The sequence below is a fragment of the Sciurus carolinensis genome, chromosome 4 (genome assembly GCF_902686445.1).
Source record: "Sciurus carolinensis chromosome 4, mSciCar1.2, whole genome shotgun sequence".
NCBI classification, from domain to species: Eukaryota; Metazoa; Chordata; class Mammalia; order Rodentia; family Sciuridae; genus Sciurus; species Sciurus carolinensis.
In genome coordinates, this window is record NC_062216.1 from 28,900,314 (window position 1) to 28,918,439 (window position 18,126).

General features: G+C 34.6%; 1 protein-coding gene across 1 annotated transcript; it reads left to right on the forward strand.

Moving 5' to 3' along the window:
* The first annotated feature begins 13,313 nt into the window (after window positions 1-13,313).
* Adam29 (ADAM metallopeptidase domain 29) lies at window positions 13,314-15,773 on the forward strand. Its single transcript, XM_047549648.1, has one exon. The coding sequence runs from the start codon at window positions 13,314-13,316 to the stop codon at window positions 15,771-15,773; it is 2,460 nt and encodes an 819-aa protein (XP_047405604.1).
* Window positions 15,774-18,126: the final 2,353 nt, after the last annotated feature.

Consider the following 18,126-nt stretch of genomic DNA (forward strand, 5'->3'; position numbering starts at 1 on the left):
TTCTTCCTAACTGTAAATACTTTTCAACATCATAACCTACAGAAAGCACAAGTTGAAACCACATTCAAAGTTAATCAACATTTAGTAAAAATGGTTTACACATTGTATTAAATTATGAATTATTTAAATAATAATTAAAATTTAAAATAAATTATTATTAATTAATAGTTATTTTAAATAATTGTTCATTATTTTAAAGTTTGCCTCTATGACTTTTCTCCTATAACACAGGTACAAAGCTGCCTATGAATGCTTCTAAAAAATGATATGATCTAAAATAAATCTACAGGAAAGAAAAAATGTTGAACACAATATAATTTTATGTTGGAGAATTTCACAATGATTTTTAGAGGGAGAAAGTAGCTCAAGTAAAGATGAGGAAGCCAATGAGATCTTCACAGAACCAATAATGTTCATATGAAGTGTGTGATTTGAAAATGAATATATTCTTATGTGTTATGATATAATACACTAAAATACTTGTTCCTAAGTAAAAAAAAAAAAAAAATTTCTATCATACATCTTATTTGAAGCTTAGTTAAATTTAGTGTTTTTCTGATTTTTGTTTTATTTCTTATTTTGAAATAATTCAAGTGTTTTTTTTCTTTGTTATTTGTCTTAAAATTGTTATAAGTCTAATGTAATGATAATAAAAAATAATTTCTAAGAATATCTTTTAAATTGAAACTAGTTTTAAAATTCTTATTAGTTATGTAATCTTTCTCATTCATTCATATTAATGATCATGAAATGATTCCTAAGAGTCAATATTACCAGTCAATGTAACTAACATGGGTCATTATAAATATAGACTTACTTTTGTCAGACTGATTGACTAACTATGTTTAATGTGACATATGGATATTTTTTCAGAATTTTTTAATTTATTTTTTATTCATGAAGGCATATTTCATTGATTCTGTTCTTTCAATGGAGAATGACTTTTATAAGATCTTAAGTTTGTCAGCATTATATCTTTCAAATATCATGACTTCAAATATCTTGCCTCATCCTAAGATTCAGAAAAGATAAAGATGTTTTTAAGACTAAATTTAATCCTAGTGCCTTAACTTCTCAGATTCCCCTTAAAAATAATCTTATTTTGTTAAAAAAAATTTATTTTAAAACATTAACATTATTATAAATTTTTCTCACACTTTTTTCTTAAGAACAAATTATGATTTTTATACAATTAAAACTTTTTTTCATACAGGTATATAGGATACTAATCTCTGTCTCATTTTACCATACTTCCCATTCCTTCCACCTCACTCCTCCCCTCACTCCCCTCTGCATAATCCAAAATTCCTTCATTCTTCCCTATCCATCTCCCACTATCGATCAGCATTTGCTAATCAGAGAAAAAATTTGGTCTTTGGTTTTTTGGGATTGGCTTATTTCACTTAGCATGACATTCTCTAGTTCCATCCATTTACCTGCAAATGTCATAATTTCATTCATCTTTAAGGCTGAGTAATATTCCATTGAATATGTACCACAATTTGTTTATCCATTCATCTACTGAAGGGCATCTATGTTAATTCCATAGTTTAGCTATTGTGAATTAAACTACTATAAACATTGATGTGGCTTCATCACTGTAGTATGCTGATTATAAGTTCTTTGGGTATAAACTGAGGAGTGGGACAGCTGGGTCAAATGGTGGTTCCATTCCAAGATTTCTTAGGAATCTTCATACTGCTTTTCATAGTGGTTGCACCAGTCTGCAGTCCTAACAACAATGTATGAGTGCACCTTTTTCCCAACATCCTCACCAATGCTTATTATTGCTCATATCTTGGTAATTGCCTTTCTACTGGTGTGAGATGAAATCTTAGAGTAGTTTTGATTTGCATTTCTCTAATTGCAAGAGATGATGAACATTTTTTCAAATATTTGTTGATTGATTGTTTTTCTTCTGTAAAGTGTCTGTTCAGGTCCTTAGCCCATTTATTAATTAGGTTATTTGTTTTTTTGGTGTTAAGTTTTTTGAGTTCTTTATATATCCTGGAGATTAGTACTCTATCTGAGGTGTGTGTGGTGAAGGTATTTCCATTCTGAAGGCCCTCTCTTCAAGTTGATTATTTCCTTTGCTGAGAAGAAGCTTTTTAGTCTGAATCCATCCCATGTATTGATTGTTATTTACTCCTTGGGCTTTAGGAGTCTTGTTAAGGAAGTCAGGTCCTAGGTTGACATGATGAAGATTTGGGCCTACTTTTTCTTCTACTAGGTGCAGGATCTCTGTTCTAGTGCCAAAGTCTTTGATCCATTTGATTTTTGTGCAGGGTGAGAGAGGTTTTATTTCATTTTGTTGCATATGGATTTCCAGTTTTCCCAGTACCATTTGTTGAATAGGCTGTTTTCTCCAATGTATACTTCTGGAACCTTTGTCTCTTATGAGATAACTGTTTTTATGTGGGTTTGTCTCTGTGTCTTTTATTTTGTGCCATTGGTCTACATGTCTATTTTGGTGACAATACCATGCTGGTTTTGTTACTCTTGCTCTGTAGTATAGTTTAAGGTCTGGTATTGTGATGCCTCCTTCTTCACTTTTCTCGCTAAGGATTGCTTTGGCTATTCTGGGTCTCAAATTCTTCCAAATGAATTTCACGATTGCTTTTTCTAGTTCTGTGAATAATGCCATTGAGATTTTAATAGGAAGTGCACTGAATCTGTATAACACTTTTGGTGGTATGGCCATTTTGAAAATATTAATTCTGCCTATCCAAAGCAAGGGAGATCTTTCCATCTTCTAAGGTCTTCTTCAATTTCTTTAGTGTTCTGTAGTTTTCATTGTAGAAGCCTTTCACCTCTTTTGTTAGATTGATTCCCAAGTATTTTATTTTATTTTATTTTTCAGGCTATTGTGAATGAGATAGTTTTCCTAATTTCTCTTGCAGTGGATTTGTCACTTATGTAAAGAAATGCATTTGATTTATGTCTTTGTCTGTTTATGGTACCAGGGTGATACTAGTTTCATAGAATGAGTGTGGAAGGGTTCCCTCTTTCTCTATTTCATGGAATAATTTGAGAAATATTGGTGTTAATTCTTCTTTGAATGTCTTGTGGAACTCAGCTGAGAATTCATTTGGTCCTGAACTTTTATTGGTTTGTTGACTTTTGATAGTGTCTTCTATTTCATCGCTTGAAATTTATCTGTTTAAATTGTGTATATACTCATGCATCAGTTTGGGTAGATCATATGTCTCTAGAAATTTGTTGATGTCTTCAAGTTTTTCTATTTTATTTGAATATAAATTTTTGAAATAGTTTCTAATTATCTTCTGTATTTCAGTATTATCTGTCATGATATTTTCTTTTTCATCATGCATTTTAGTAATTTGAGTTTTCTCTCTTTGTTATTTGTGGCCAGGGGCTTATCAGTTTCATTTATTTTTTTCAAAGAACCAACTTTTTGTTTTGTTAATTTTCTTAATTGTTTCTTTTGTTTCAATTTCTTTGATTTGAGCTCTGATTTAGTTCCTGTCTTATGATGTTTTTGGTGCTGATTTGTTATTATGTTTCGAGGGCTTTGAGATGTAATGTTAGGTCATTTATTTGTTCATTTTTTATTCTTTTAGTGAATGAGCTTAATGCAATGAACATTCCTCTTAGCACTGCCTTCATAGCATCCCAGAGATTTTGATATATTGTATCAGTATTCTCATTTATCTCTAAATATTTTTTTAATTTCCTCCTTGATTTCTTCTTTTATCAATTCATCATTCAGTAGCATGCTATTTAATTTCCAGGTGTTGGAGTAGCTTCTAATTTTTATTTTATCATTGATTTCTAGTTTCATTCTGTTATGAGCTTATAGAATGCAGGGTAGAATTTCTATTTTTTTGTATTTGCTGGTCTGTTTTAAAGAAGAGTCCATGTGCTGCTGAGAGGAAAGTGTATTCACTTGATGATGAATGAAATACTCTTTATATGTTCACTAAATCTGAATCAATGATTGTGTTATTTAATTCTAAAGTTTTTTGTTTACTTTGTTTGTAAGGTCTATCTAGTGGTGAGAAGGTGTGCTAAAGTCACCCAGTATTATTGTGTTGTGATTTATTTGATTCTTGAAACTGAGAGGGGTTTGTTTGATGTACATAGATGCTACATTGTTGGGGGCATATATATTTATGACTGTTGTGTCTTGTTGGTTTATGATTCCCTTCAGTGGTATGAAATGTCTTTCTTTATCCCTTCTGACTAACTTTGGTTTGAAGTCCACTTTGTCCGATATGAGGATGGAAATCCCTGGTTGTTTATGCAGCCCATATGAGTGATATGTTTTTCACCAATATTTCACCTTTAGTCTGTGAATGTTTTTCCTAGGAGGTGAGTCTCTTGAATACAGCATATTGTTAGGTCTCTTTTAAAATCCAATCTGCTAGTCTGTCTTTTGATTGATGAGTTTAGGTTATGAACATTTAGGTTTATTATTGAGATACGATTTGCATTCCTGGTCATTTTGGTTTATTTTTGGTTTTTAACTTGATTTAGTTTCTCCTTTGATTGACGTTTCCTTTAGTGTAGTTCCTGCCTTTGCTGATTTTTTTTGTTTATTTTTTCATTTCCTCCTCATGGAATATTTTGATGAGAATGTTCTATAGTGTAGGCTTTCTAGTTGTGAATTCTTTTAACTTTTGTTTATCATGGAAGGTTTTTTTTCATCTTCAAATCTGAAGCTTAATTTTACTGGATATAAAATTCTCAATTGGCATCCATTTTCATTCAGAGCTTCATATATGTTATTCCCAGATGTCCTGGCATTGAGTGTCTGGGTTGAGAAATCAGCTGAGATCCAAATTGGTTTCCCCATATATGTAATTTGATATTTTTCTCTCATAGCCTTTAAAATTCTATCTTTATTCTATATGTTAGTCATTCTCATAATGTGCCTTGGTGTGTGTCTGTTGTATTTTTGTATATTTGGGGTTCTATATGCCTCTTGTAGTTGATTTTCCATTTCATTCTGTGGATTTTGGAAGGTTTCTGATATTATGTCATTGAAAAGATTGTGCATTCCTTTGATTTGTATCTCCATGGCTTTGTCTATTCTGATAAATCTTATATTTGGTCTTTTCATGATATCCCATGTTTCTTGTAAGTTCTCTTCATGGTTTCTTACCATCTTCTCTGTGTGGTCAACTTTATTTTCAAGAGTATATATTTTGTCTTTAATGTCTGAGGTTTGTCTTCCAAGTAGTCTAGTCTTTTGGTGATTCTGTCCATTGAATTTTTAATTTGGTTTATTGTTTCCTCATTTTGAGGATTTCTGCTTGATTCCTTTTTATATTCTCTGCCTCTATTGAAGTGATCTTTCATGTTCTGTATTTTCTCTTTGATACCATCTTTTATTTCAAAGATCAATGTAATTATGTATTTCCTCAACTCCTTCTCTGACATTTCTTCTACTGTGTTGTCCTGGATTCTATTGTTGGAACATTTTGGTTTGTTTGAGGTGCTTTGTTCCCTTGTGTTACTATTTGGATGTGAAGTGTGTCTCAAAAGCTCACATGTGAGACAATGCAGGAATGTTCAGAGGAGAAATGATTGAATTGTAAGAGTCTTAACCCAATCAGTGAATTAATCCCTGATGGGATTAATTGAAGTGGTAGACTGTGGCTGGAGGAGGTTGGAATTGGGGCATAGCTTTGGGGTATATATTTTGTATCTGGAGAGTGAACTCCCTCTCTCTTTCTCTGCTTCCTGATGATGTGAGTTGCTTTCCTCTGCCACATTCTTGCGCCAATGTGTTCAGCCTCATCTCAAGCCCTGAGGATTAGAGCTGGCCTTCTCTGGATTAAGACCTTTGACACCAAGAACCCACAAATAAACCCTTCCTCCTTTACAGTTTTGCTGTTCCAGTCATTTAGTCACAGCAGTGAAAAACTTATCTAAAACATCTTGTTTTTTCATGTTGTATGTGTGTCTTCTCTCTATTGGTATGGAGCTGAGGCAGTACAGAGTCTACCCCTAGTCTTATAGTGTCCCTGAAGGCTTCCAGTACATTACCTTTAAGGGGGAGACCAATATTAAGAGCACCCAATGCAAACAATATACCACCTTAAACCAAATGGTTCCTATTAAGGCATTTATAATTTTGTCACAATAGACAGAAATGAAGTGTTCAATTATTGTCTACAGTATACACAGAAAGTTTGCCAAAAGGGTTTACTATTTCAAATGATGGACAATGTAGGAACAGAAGTAGTGTAAGATGTGATGTTTATGAGGGAGAAGGAAAGAAGATAGAGGTAAAAATTTATAGCAAGAGTGAGGGAGGAATTAATGTAAGTTGACTATTAATATAAGAGAAGTGAGAAAGAGTCCAGAGAGACAGGTAGGTGAGAGAAAAAAAATATACAGATTTTAAAAAATGTTTAAAATATTAAAAATACACAACAAAAATGTCATGTACTATTCAGACATCCCATTCCTCAATAAATTGATGCATGAAAAATATTTGAATTCAAAGATGGTAGAGGTGTGATAGAGAGGGTGAAAAAAGATTAAAAAAAAGGAGGAAAGCCTCAATGGAAAACTGAATGATTCTTTCTATTGGCTTTCAAAAATGTTCTCAGCTTCCCTTCTTCAACAAGAGGTAGGATTGTCTGAAGTTTAATGTTAGCTCCAGTCCTTTAGGTGCTGGTGGGTAAGCTGATAGCAAGATGCCCTCACACCCTCTTACAGCCTTGCTACCCATTGTAGCTGGCCCCTTCCATCCCTGCACACTTCAGGACTCACTGAGCTGGGGAGAGCCTGGTTTTCTCCAGTTTCTTCAACCTGTGTACCCGCCACCCCCACCCCCAGGGAACTGCCCCTCGTCTCCAGCTTTCCACAGTCTTGCCAGACACAAACTGACCAGGCCAACCTAGCTAATCTACCCTCTTGAATCTCTAAAAATTGATATTTGGGTTTATACTAGGGAAAAAAAAAAACTTAAATGAGAATATATGTTTACCTATGAAAAAGAATCAAACACAAAAACTTCCAAAAAGATCTTAGGGATTAGTAAAAAGAAATAAATTAGCAGCCATTTGTATGCTATGGCACAATACTTAAATCCTTAAATGAATCATTAAGCAAGCTGCAGTATAATTTTCTGTTGTGTAAAGGGGAAATAGGAAAGAACTCTCCTACATCATCATTACAAGTAGCCTGTTGGTCCCAGGAATTTTGTGGAATCCATTTTAAGCTCATGTGACTCCTTGCTACCTCCCTGTTGGTATAATATTTTTATAATAAGGGAATTAATTCTGAAAAACCAATAGGAAAAGTAGTGTCATCCTAGAATATTCAGTGTTCAGGAAGACAAAGATTTTCCTAACCCATGATTAGATCTGTCATTGGAAAAATTAATCTAGTCATTTTTCAGTACTTTAAAAAATTATCGTCATCTTCATCCTCCTTTATCATCCCTTGATATTCATCATTATTGTCTTATTTACTACCTTTGTACATTTTAAATAATATTAGACAATGAAATACCAAATACAAATAAAAACTGCAACAACTTTTATATGGAATGCTAACAACAGAGCTGAAGTGAAACTGAACCCAGTTTAAATATCTTTACCTTAAAACTGATTCTAAATTGAATTTATAAATATTTTTAATTTTTTATTTTTACAGACTACAGTTTGATTCACTGTGCACAAATGGGGTACAACTTTTCATTTCTATGTTTGTATACAGTGTAGATTCACACCGTTCTTGTAATCAAGAATGTACATAGGGTAATGATGTCTGTCTCATTCCACTATCTTTCATACATAAGTACTTTAAACAATGTTTAAAGTAGAAAAAGGCCACAAACACACCAAAACCCACAAATAATATTTAGATCCACAATTTCAGGTTAAATCAATGTTAATATCTATGAGTACATGAAAGCAAATTATACAAAAGTAATTGTGTAAAAATATAGGACTGTTTATAATTATGGACATATGTAAATGATGTTATAAAACATCACTTTTTAAAATATGTTTTGATAATGTTTTTTATCATGCTTTTATAATTGGAAATAAATATCAAGTATTTTGATATATTAGTTAATTTCTTTTGAAACTACAATTTATGCTAATTTCATACCATTGCATTGAATATGGAATGCCATTAATTTAGCTGTTTCTTAAGGTTAGAAATTATTCACATGAATAATGCTATTATAAAGTTTATTGTTTGCAAATATTTTATTAAATCACTTAGTATTAATTTGGAATAATTTCCTAAAAGGAATCTTTGGATCTTGACCATTTTGCTGCTACATTTTCTTTGCAGTGTGGAGCTTGATTTATCCTTCTGTATTTTGAATTACAAAACATCTGTCTCATTATACCCTCGCTAATTGTAAGTTTTATCACTTTTTAACTATTATTCTTTGATAGGTACAAAAGAAAAATACTTGGACCCGATATTCCTGGAAGAAAAATTCACAAAACGAGAACAGGCACAGATTAAAAGATAACAGAATGAGTTACCAGGAGGAGGGTTTACTAGGTAGAATAACTGACTCCCAGAGATGTTACTACTATAATCCCTGAAATCTTCAATTATGCTATTTTACATGGAAAAGGGGAACTTAGGTTGCAAATGGAATAAAGATTGCTAATCAGCTGACTATACAATAGGAGATTGCCCTGTTTTATCTAGGTGACTCCAGGGTAACCAAAAATGTCCTTAGTGAAAGAGGGAAGCAAAAGTCACAGAATGAAATGGTATGAATCAAGTGAAGTAATTGACACATTTGACTTGCTGCTTATTACTGACCTTTAAAATGGAGGAATAGAGATATTAGTCATAGAATGTGATAGCTTGTAGGAGTCGGAAAGAAAAGATAAACAGATTTTCCCCTAGAACTTCCAGAAAGGAATATAGTCCTGCTAGCAACTTCATTTTAGCCAGTGAGATCCATTTTGGCCTTCAGAATTATAGCACTCTAATAAATTGATGTTTACCTAAGACCCTGATATTGTGATAATTTGTTGTCAGAAAAAAATAGAAAGGAATCCAAGAACTTCATGAAAAGTAGACTTGGTATGGCAGTGTTAAAATTCATATTGCAACCAAAATTTCCATGCAGATCCCCTTTATAGTGCTTTTTATTATGATCCTTTTTCATTCTGTGGCATTGGTGGTAATGTCTCTTCTTTCATTTATGATATTATTGCTTTGAGTCCTCTGTTTTTTTTTTTTTTTAATTTTACTGGAAGGTTCATCCATTTTATCTTTAAATAAAAAGGCAATTTGATTTTATTGACTTTTCCCCCTATTTTAAATTCCTGCTTCACTTACATGTGCTTTAATTTTTGTTATTTCCTTCCTTCTGCTTTTGTGGGTCTTACTTTGTTTTTCTTTTGCTGGCTTCTAATGTTAGGTCTCTCTTTATAGCTCTTTCCTCTTTTCTCATGGAGGCATTTATTGCTATAAATGCCCCCTTGGTATCACTTTTGCTGAACCTTGTATTTTGATATGTCATATTTACATTTTCACTTGAGGTACATTCTAATTTTTTAAACTTTCTTTGATCCTGTGAATGTTCAACTGTATGTTCTTTAGCTTTCATATTCTTGCATTTCCAGTTTTCAACCCAAATTTATTTGTTTGTTTATATGGTGCTGGGTATTGAGTACAGGGCCTTATATAAGCTAGGCTATCTCTCTACCACTGACCTACATTCCCAGTCCATTGTTAATATTTAATTTTGAGACAGGATCTCACTAAGTTTTCCAGGCTGGTCTCAATCTTGTGATCCTCCTGACTCAACCACCCAAGTATCTGGGATCACAGGCATAAGCCACAACACCTGGATGTCTGAATTTTAATATATTATGGAAATATTTCATTTGAACTGGAAAAGAATGGTATTCTGTATATGTCTGTAAGGTATATTTGATCCATATGTTGCTCAAGTCTTCTATTCCTTTATTTTCTGTGTAGGTATTCTCTCCATTATTGATAGGGGAATATTGAAAGTCCCCCACTATTATCGTATTTTCTTTTTCTTCATCTTTAGTTCTGTAACAGAGTTTGCTTAAAATCTATTTTGTGTAAATATAGTCATTCACTGCTTTTTTTTATGCTACCATTTTCATGGAATATCTTTTCTATCCTTTCATTTTCAACCTCGATGTGTTCATAAAGCAAATATCTACAATGAGTTTCTTAAATATATATTATATAGTTGGATCTTCTTTGTTCATTTTTTTTTCACCTATTTATTATTCAGTCACTCTGTCTTCTGTTTGGGGATTCTAATCTATTTATACTTAAAGTAATTATTGATGACAAAATAGTCATTATTGTCATCTTGTTAGTTGTTTTCCCTTACTCTGAAGTATCTACCAGCCCAAGCATCCATCTTTATTCTCCTGTGGAAATCTAGACTGTGCCAGATTAGTCAGACTTCCAATTAGTCAGACTTCTGATTGGTTAATCAGATGTGAGGTTTTTTTTGCTTAGCTATGTAGAAGTTTCGGTATTGGCTATAACTATCAACTCTCTCTCCCGAAGGGAAAACCGAAAGCTGAAATTTGTCTGCTTTCTCTGTGCTGTGACAAAGGGAAGCTCTGTGGGATATACTAGTTTAGGTCTTATCTCTGCACTCCCAGAGTTTCTGGACTGTGTTGAACCTATCTGAGCTCTAAAACTAGGTAGACAGAGGGTAGTTCTTTGGGCAAGTCTGGAGAAGTTGGTATGTTGGATATACAGATAACTCTTTTCCTCCCTAGAATGAAACCAAGAGCTGGTATTTCTCATCTTCTTATTCTATGCTGAGCAAGGGAGCGGATCTGTGGCATATAATAGCTCAAGCCACCATTTCCATTGTCCCTGGAAGACTAGTCTGTGGCAGACTAGTCAGAGCTCAAAGAATGATGAAATAGAAGCCAGTCCATTAGGAAGCCTCTCTCAGAAAGTATTAGAGAACTGTACACATAAAACAACCCCTTCCAATTCCTGAGTAAAGGCAGGAGGTAGAGAATGTCTTCCTGATTTTATGACATTGTACTGGGGGCATGGACTCCACTGAGAGGGTGTCCCCACAGATTATTGTTTAATAAATTTGTTTATTAGGGCAGGATGGTGTAGAGTTTCCTATCCACTTTGCTGATGTCACTTGCGTAGGAGATTCTTGATCCTATTTAAATCTTTTATTTTAGGAAGTAGTTGCTTTTTCTGTTTAGACTAAATATTATGGTGTGCTTTTGTTGGCTGAATTCCAATTAGTCAAAGGGGAATAAAGAGAAGGGAAGCAGGGACAGGAATAGAGATGACAGTGGAATGAATGTGACATAACATTCGTATGAACATATATGAATACACCCATGATGAATCTCCACATCATGTACAACCACAAGACTGGGATACTGATTAGAATAAAATGTACTTCATGCTTGTATAAATATGTCAAAATATAGTCCACTGTAATGTATAACTAAAAAGATAGAAAAAAGTTTAATCTTGAGAACTTAAACATTTTTCAATATTATCCTGGTTTTCTTTGTTGTCTTTGCTTTGAAAAGGATACAGCTCAATCCTCACTGGTACCCACTAAAGGTAAGAAGGCCGATCCTAGTCTACCTACCTCATGTCATTGGGTCACTTTCAGACCTGGAGATAGGAGAATCAGAAACTACTGGGCTTAGTCTTTCTATGTCATTTGGTAGAGGGATGGGAAATTTCAGGCTTTATGGATGGTACATCTGTAGCTAATTCAGGCTTCATTTCATTGCCCATATTGTAGAGCTAACCAAGATTTTGCTGCTGCCTTTAACAGCAGATCTGTTAATTACCTGGTTATTTAATGAGCATTAGGTTGGTCAACCAGGGCCATGGTTACCAATGTGTGTGGAATGCACAGTCCATCAATACATCAAGGGTAGAGTGTGGGTTTTTTTTGTGGTGCTAGGGATCGAACTCAGGGCCTTGTGCTTGAGAGGCAAGCACTCTACTGACTGAGCTATCTCCCCAGCCCTAGAGTGTGTTTTTGATTTACCTGTCAAATGTCTGAAATTGCCACTGTGGAAAAGGTGCTAGGGCACCTCACTAGGTGCTTGTTGAAATTTCCACTCTCAGTCATTTGTCCAGAAAGTAAAAAATTTAGTTCTGAATTTTTAAAAATTTTGTTTGTTTTTGTTTTGTTTTGGTCTGTACTTTTTGGGAGTTTCTGAGTAAAGATCTGACAAGCACCCCACTTGGGATAAATATTACAGAAATAAGGCAAACTCAAAGAATTCACTTTGTTGTCATTCTTTAAGTTCAGAGATCACTGTTCAGTATGTCTTTTTGTTTTGTTTTGTTTTTTAGCTTTCAGGATCTTTTCGTTGTTTTCCATTGACTTGTTCCCAGTTTATTACATTGTATTGAGAGAGGATGATAAAGGAAAAATGAGTATATACCACTTTGTTCCAGAATACAAATTAACCACACATGTCAAGTAATAGTCTTTAAAAATGTAATCAAGTATAAATACTTTTTGAATAATAGTTATGTCAGTCCAAGGAATAATCACTATTAAGTTGACCATTATTTATTATTTACAGAATTAAACCAGGCATTATGTGATGTTGATATTCATGAAAGAAACAAATGATGATTCTGAGTATCTTCCAGTTGAACAAGGCTAATGAGAAGAGGAAATTAGGGAATAAAATTAAATAAATATTGTGCCATAGGAAGGTTAACTGTAGTTAATACATAGGAAATTTAAAAAATAAAAAAAGATCAATTTTTTAAAATTTCTTAATGTCATCAAGTAATTTATTATTTAAAATTGAAAAGGCATTAGTACTTATGCCAATTTAATGTGCATAGATTGCAAGTATTTGAGCAATCCAAGATCTATTATCAGTTTACCCTTAAGAATTTGTTATAATCACTTATTGTGGAAATGTCTGCAAATGTTCAAGTATTCAGAAAATGATATAATTAATCCATTTTTATCCCTCATTTACATTCAGTGATTATTAATCATGGCCAGTTTTCATTTTCTGTATACTCTTTGGCTCCCTCTTCCCTAACAATATTTAAGAGCAAATTCCAGGCAGTTTCTTGAGTCAGACCTTGATTAAAGCACAAACTACTTTCATCTTATCTTTTATTTTTCTTCCTACCATGCCCTCTCATACCTATGTTGATCCACATGTTTCTTTTTATTTTACTTGCAGGGGTACAGACAGCTCTGATGATTCGACTCTGCCAGAGGACAGATCCTAAATGATTAGTCCTGGAACACAGAAGAATTAGCCACATGAGCATGACTCCTAGATCTGACTTCTTCAAACAAACCTTTTTGTAGATGTGACTTCATAATGACTATGATTGAAGCCCTGTTATACACAAGGATCTTACTCCTGTTTGACTGGTTTGGAGTTTCTTGGTCCTTTTCTGGGCTCACCCAGGCTGAACACCCCCAATATCATAGTCGCCCAGAGGTGGTGATTCCTTTGAAGGTAACTGCCACTGCTGGAAGAATGAGACCTCCAGGTTGGGTGTCTTATAGTCTACATTTTGGGGGCCAGAGACACATTGTCCACATCAAGGCCAAGAAGCTTTTGCTGTATGAACACCTACCAGTGTTCACCTACACAGAACAAGGTGCTCTGCTTGAGGACCATCCTTTTATCCAGAATGACTGCTATTATCATGGTTATGTGGAGGGGGACCCAGAATCCCTAGTTGCCCTCAGTAATTGTTTTGGGGGCTTTCAAGGAATGGTAGAGGTAAACAACATTGCTTATGAAATCATGCCCATAATGTTTTCTACCACGTTTGAACATCTAGTTTATAAGATGGACAATGAGGAGACAGAATCCCTAACACGAAGATCTGGCTTTATGAAAGATGAAATAACATACCAAATAGAATTTCAAGAGATTCATAATTTCACTCTGAAGCAAAGTTCCTATGAAGGCTGGTGGACCCACTATAGGATTGCTGAAGTTGTAGTGGTGATTGACAATTATCTATACATTCATTATAAAAAGAATATTTCAAAATTGATAACAGATCTGTATATTGTGTCAAATATAGTGGATTCCATTTATAGTGTTATGGGTGTAAAGGTGTTATTGTTTGGTTTGGAGGTCTGGACTAACCCTAACCCTATTATAGTAGATGATGTAAGAAAATCTATGGATATATTTTGCAAATGGAAAACTGAAAACATTTCTCCCCGGATAAAGCATGATACCGCACATCTTTTAATATACAGAGAATTAAGAGGATTAAGTGGCCTTGGCTCAAAGAAGGGAATGTGTCATCCACAACGTAGCTGTGCAATTGTTACTTTTGTGAACAGAACATTGACCCTTTTTGCAATCGCTATGGCTCATCATTTAGGTCATAATTTGGGCATGTCCCATGATTTGAGTTCATGTAAGTGCGTACCACCTAAATGTATAATGCATCAGGATAACCCAGCAACACCCAAATTTAGCAATTGCAGTTATAGTTCTTTTTGGTGGTTTACCTTACATAGGGGAGGATGTATGTTTGAGCATCTATACACAACGGATATCTTTAAGAGGAAACGCTGTGGGAATGGTATTGTCGAAGATAAAGAGGAATGTGACTGTGGACCATTACGGCGTTGTGCCAAAGATCCCTGTTGTATGCCAAATTGCACTCTGAGTTATGGGTCAACTTGTGCCTTTGGACTTTGTTGTAAAAACTGCCAGTACTTACCATCAGGAGAAGTGTGTAGAAAAGAGGCTAATGTATGTGATCTTCCAGAGTGGTGCAATGGAACTTCCCATAAGTGCCCAGATGATGTATATGTGGAAAATGGAATTCCCTGTAATACCACAGCCTACTGCTATGAAAAACAATGTAACGACAGAACTGAACGATGCAGACAGATTTTTGGCCCTGAGGCAAAGAGTGCAAGTGAGATTTGCTACACTCAAGTGAACTCACAAGGTTCTCGTTTTGGCCACTGTGGTTTCAATGGCTCTACTTATGTAAAATGTAATGCCTCAGATGTCCTGTGTGGGAGAGTTCAGTGTGACGATGTGAAAGAAATTCCCATACTAAGACAGCATGCTACTGTGCATTGGGCTCACTTCAATAATGTAACCTGCTGGGGTACTGACTACCACCATGGAATGACCATTCCTGATATTGGAGATGTGAAAGATGGCACAGAGTGTGGTCAAGACCATATCTGCATCCATAGACAATGTGTCCATATATCCATCTTGGACAGTAATTGCTCACCTACCTTCTGTAACAATAGGGGTATCTGCAACAGTAAACATCACTGCCATTGCAACTATATGTGGGACCCTCCCAACTGCGTGATAAAAGGCCATGGAGGTAGTATTGACAGTGGCCCACCTCCTAGGAGAAAGGTTCAAAAGAAATTTTGTTACCTGTGTCTAATATTGCTCATTATTTTGCTTATTTTATTTACTTATTGTATTTGGCTTTGTGTAAAGAAAACTAAGAAAGAAAAGAAAACTGTTCCTCCTGCGAAAGTAGGGAGAGTACCACAAAGTCAACCTCCCTCGTTCGTTTCCCAGGGTTATCCTGAAAGGCAACCATCAATTCCAAGAGTCCCATCTACAACAATTCCAAGAGCCCCACCCACAACAATTCCAAGAGCCCCACCCACAACAATTCCAAGAGCCCCACCCACAATTCCAAGAGCCCCATCCAGACCATTTTCAAGAGCCCCATCCACAACATTTCCAAGAGCTCCATCCAGACCAGTTTCAAGAGCCCCATCCATTCCAAGAGCCCCATCCAAACAAACTTCCATTAAAAGATAATTCCTGAAATGTTTCTACTTTATGTACTGTTTTAAATAACTTAAAGATTTTTTTTTTTGAAATTTGCTTCTTTATGTTAGAAAATGATATGGCACATGGGTGATGTACTGCCTTTAAGTTATTGCTCCTCAACTCCAAAAGTTGTATTCCTTTTGTATTCTGCTTAATAAGAACCACATTTCTGTTTTATTAACCCTCTCCCAATAGGGTTATAGGGTCCTGAATATGAGAATGAACAGGAACATAGAAATTCTGCTGATTTTGTCCTGTTTATGTCAGTGTTTCCTGAATAACAGATTTTGTATTTACAGTGATACTTGATTTTAATCCCCTGTGCACAGTTTCTTCTTCTCCTCCTCTTACCCCTGTTCCTTCTCCTTTTTTCTTCCTCCTCCTCCTCCTCCTCCTCCTTTTTCTTTTACTTCACTGTACACCAGCTTTATTGGGCTGTCTTATGTGCTACCCTAAATGTTCTAGATCCTAGCTCTTTGAAGTCTTTACTAACATCCTAAATTTCCATCTCCAGATTAGCAATACCATTAGAGTTCAGAGTTGCAGATTCCTGGTGCCAGTTCTGCAGACTTGTAGATTCAAGAAACCCCAGCCTCTTCCATTTGCTCCTCAACTCCATGAATTAAATCACCCTCTTGCAATAATTAGTAGCACAGTGTTTCCCTTACCTTGTTCTATTTTTTGACTGTTTTTACTCAATTCCTTATATTTAATTCTTCTCTCAAAAATCACTGTTGTGGTTTCTCTTCCCCTGACCTAACCCTGACTATTACAATAGTATGTTGGCATAGTGGAGAAAGAAGGAGTGAGGGCAATATCACAATTTATTTACTTTTCACTGCCTTTTACCATCTTTGGAGAATTGCTAAGAGTCTGTTTACTTCAAAACAATATGTGATAAGGAAAACAATTCTCTCAATTTCAAGATTCCTTTGGTTATTAAATGAGATAAAGATGATATTTATAATTTCAGGCAAAATGGAGGAAGTCTCAGAAGCCAAGTGACTCTTCTAGAAAAAAAAACCCTATATAATGTGAAATACATTTTTTAAAAATTACACTAAATACATCAAAGAGATATGGAAGAAATGATTAGAGTACCTCAAAATTACAGAGAAAAGAAAATCATTCTTAATTGTCAGAACTTCTTTTTACCTGGAATACTTGTTGGTTTTAAACATAAACTAAGAATCAGGCTTGGCCAACCCAGTTAAAGTTCTATTGTGGAAACATGAAAATCCCTGAGTGCCTATGCAAGACAAGATTGATAAATTAGAAAGTCAGGTACATAAAATTCAAAATCAGTTTTCCTTATGTCATGTTTACTGAGTTTAAATCCTCTGTGGGATATAGGGTGAAGTTTCTAAAGGTGGAAACATCTATATTCCTAGCATATTTAGGAAGCAAAGACCTGGTGGAAGGGGCTTGTCTCAAGCATATGTACTGCCTCCCACTTAAAATATTTACCTGGTTCGAAAGAGCTTGGCATATAGGCTAGCAAGCAGACATTTGAGGCTCTGAGCATCAGAACTCAATCACTTACTGCTTTTCATAACCATAAAAATAGAGGCATTTGGAATCTCAATAGAAATTTCATAAGATATATGAGTTTTACTAAATCTCTACTATTTTTCTTACCTAATATAATCCCAATTGTACTGAAGTTATTAGTCACTTGACCTTTCCAAAGAGAACATGAAAACTTTTGAAGTAGAAGGAAATGCCACTCAGAACTTTTATTGTTCTATTATCTATAGTTTGAAACATTATTGAAACTTTTCATCCAAAAAACTATGGTCAGTAATAAAGAGAAAGAATATATATAAAAAAAATAGTAAAGCAGAAGGTGAAATCTAAGAGATAATCTAGAGAGTGGAAAAGATGATAGGTCACAAAACAGTCTTGTTAAATATAATGACTTACCTAAAATTCTTTGATTTTATAAAAAATAATCTTGAAGAATCAGCAGAAAAAAACTTCCCTTTGGCAGAAAAATCATTGCCCACAGGTCAGCATTCAAAAAATAATAAGCCAGGTGCAGTGGGACACACCTATAATTCCAGCAGCCCAGGGGCAGGAGGCTCATGAATTCAAAACTAGCCTCAGCAACTTAGGACCTAAACAACTTACTGAGACCCTGTCTCTAAATAAAAATATAAAAAGGGCTGAGGATGTGGCACAGTGGTTAAGGCCCTCTGGGTTCAATCCCTGGTACCAAAAAAAAAAAAAAAAAGACAAAAAAAACCCCCAAAATTCTAATGTTATTTCTTCAGGCAGGAAGAACACAATTTTATCAAGAAATAGGTGTATCCAAGTGGTTATGAAGAACACAAGATAGAGT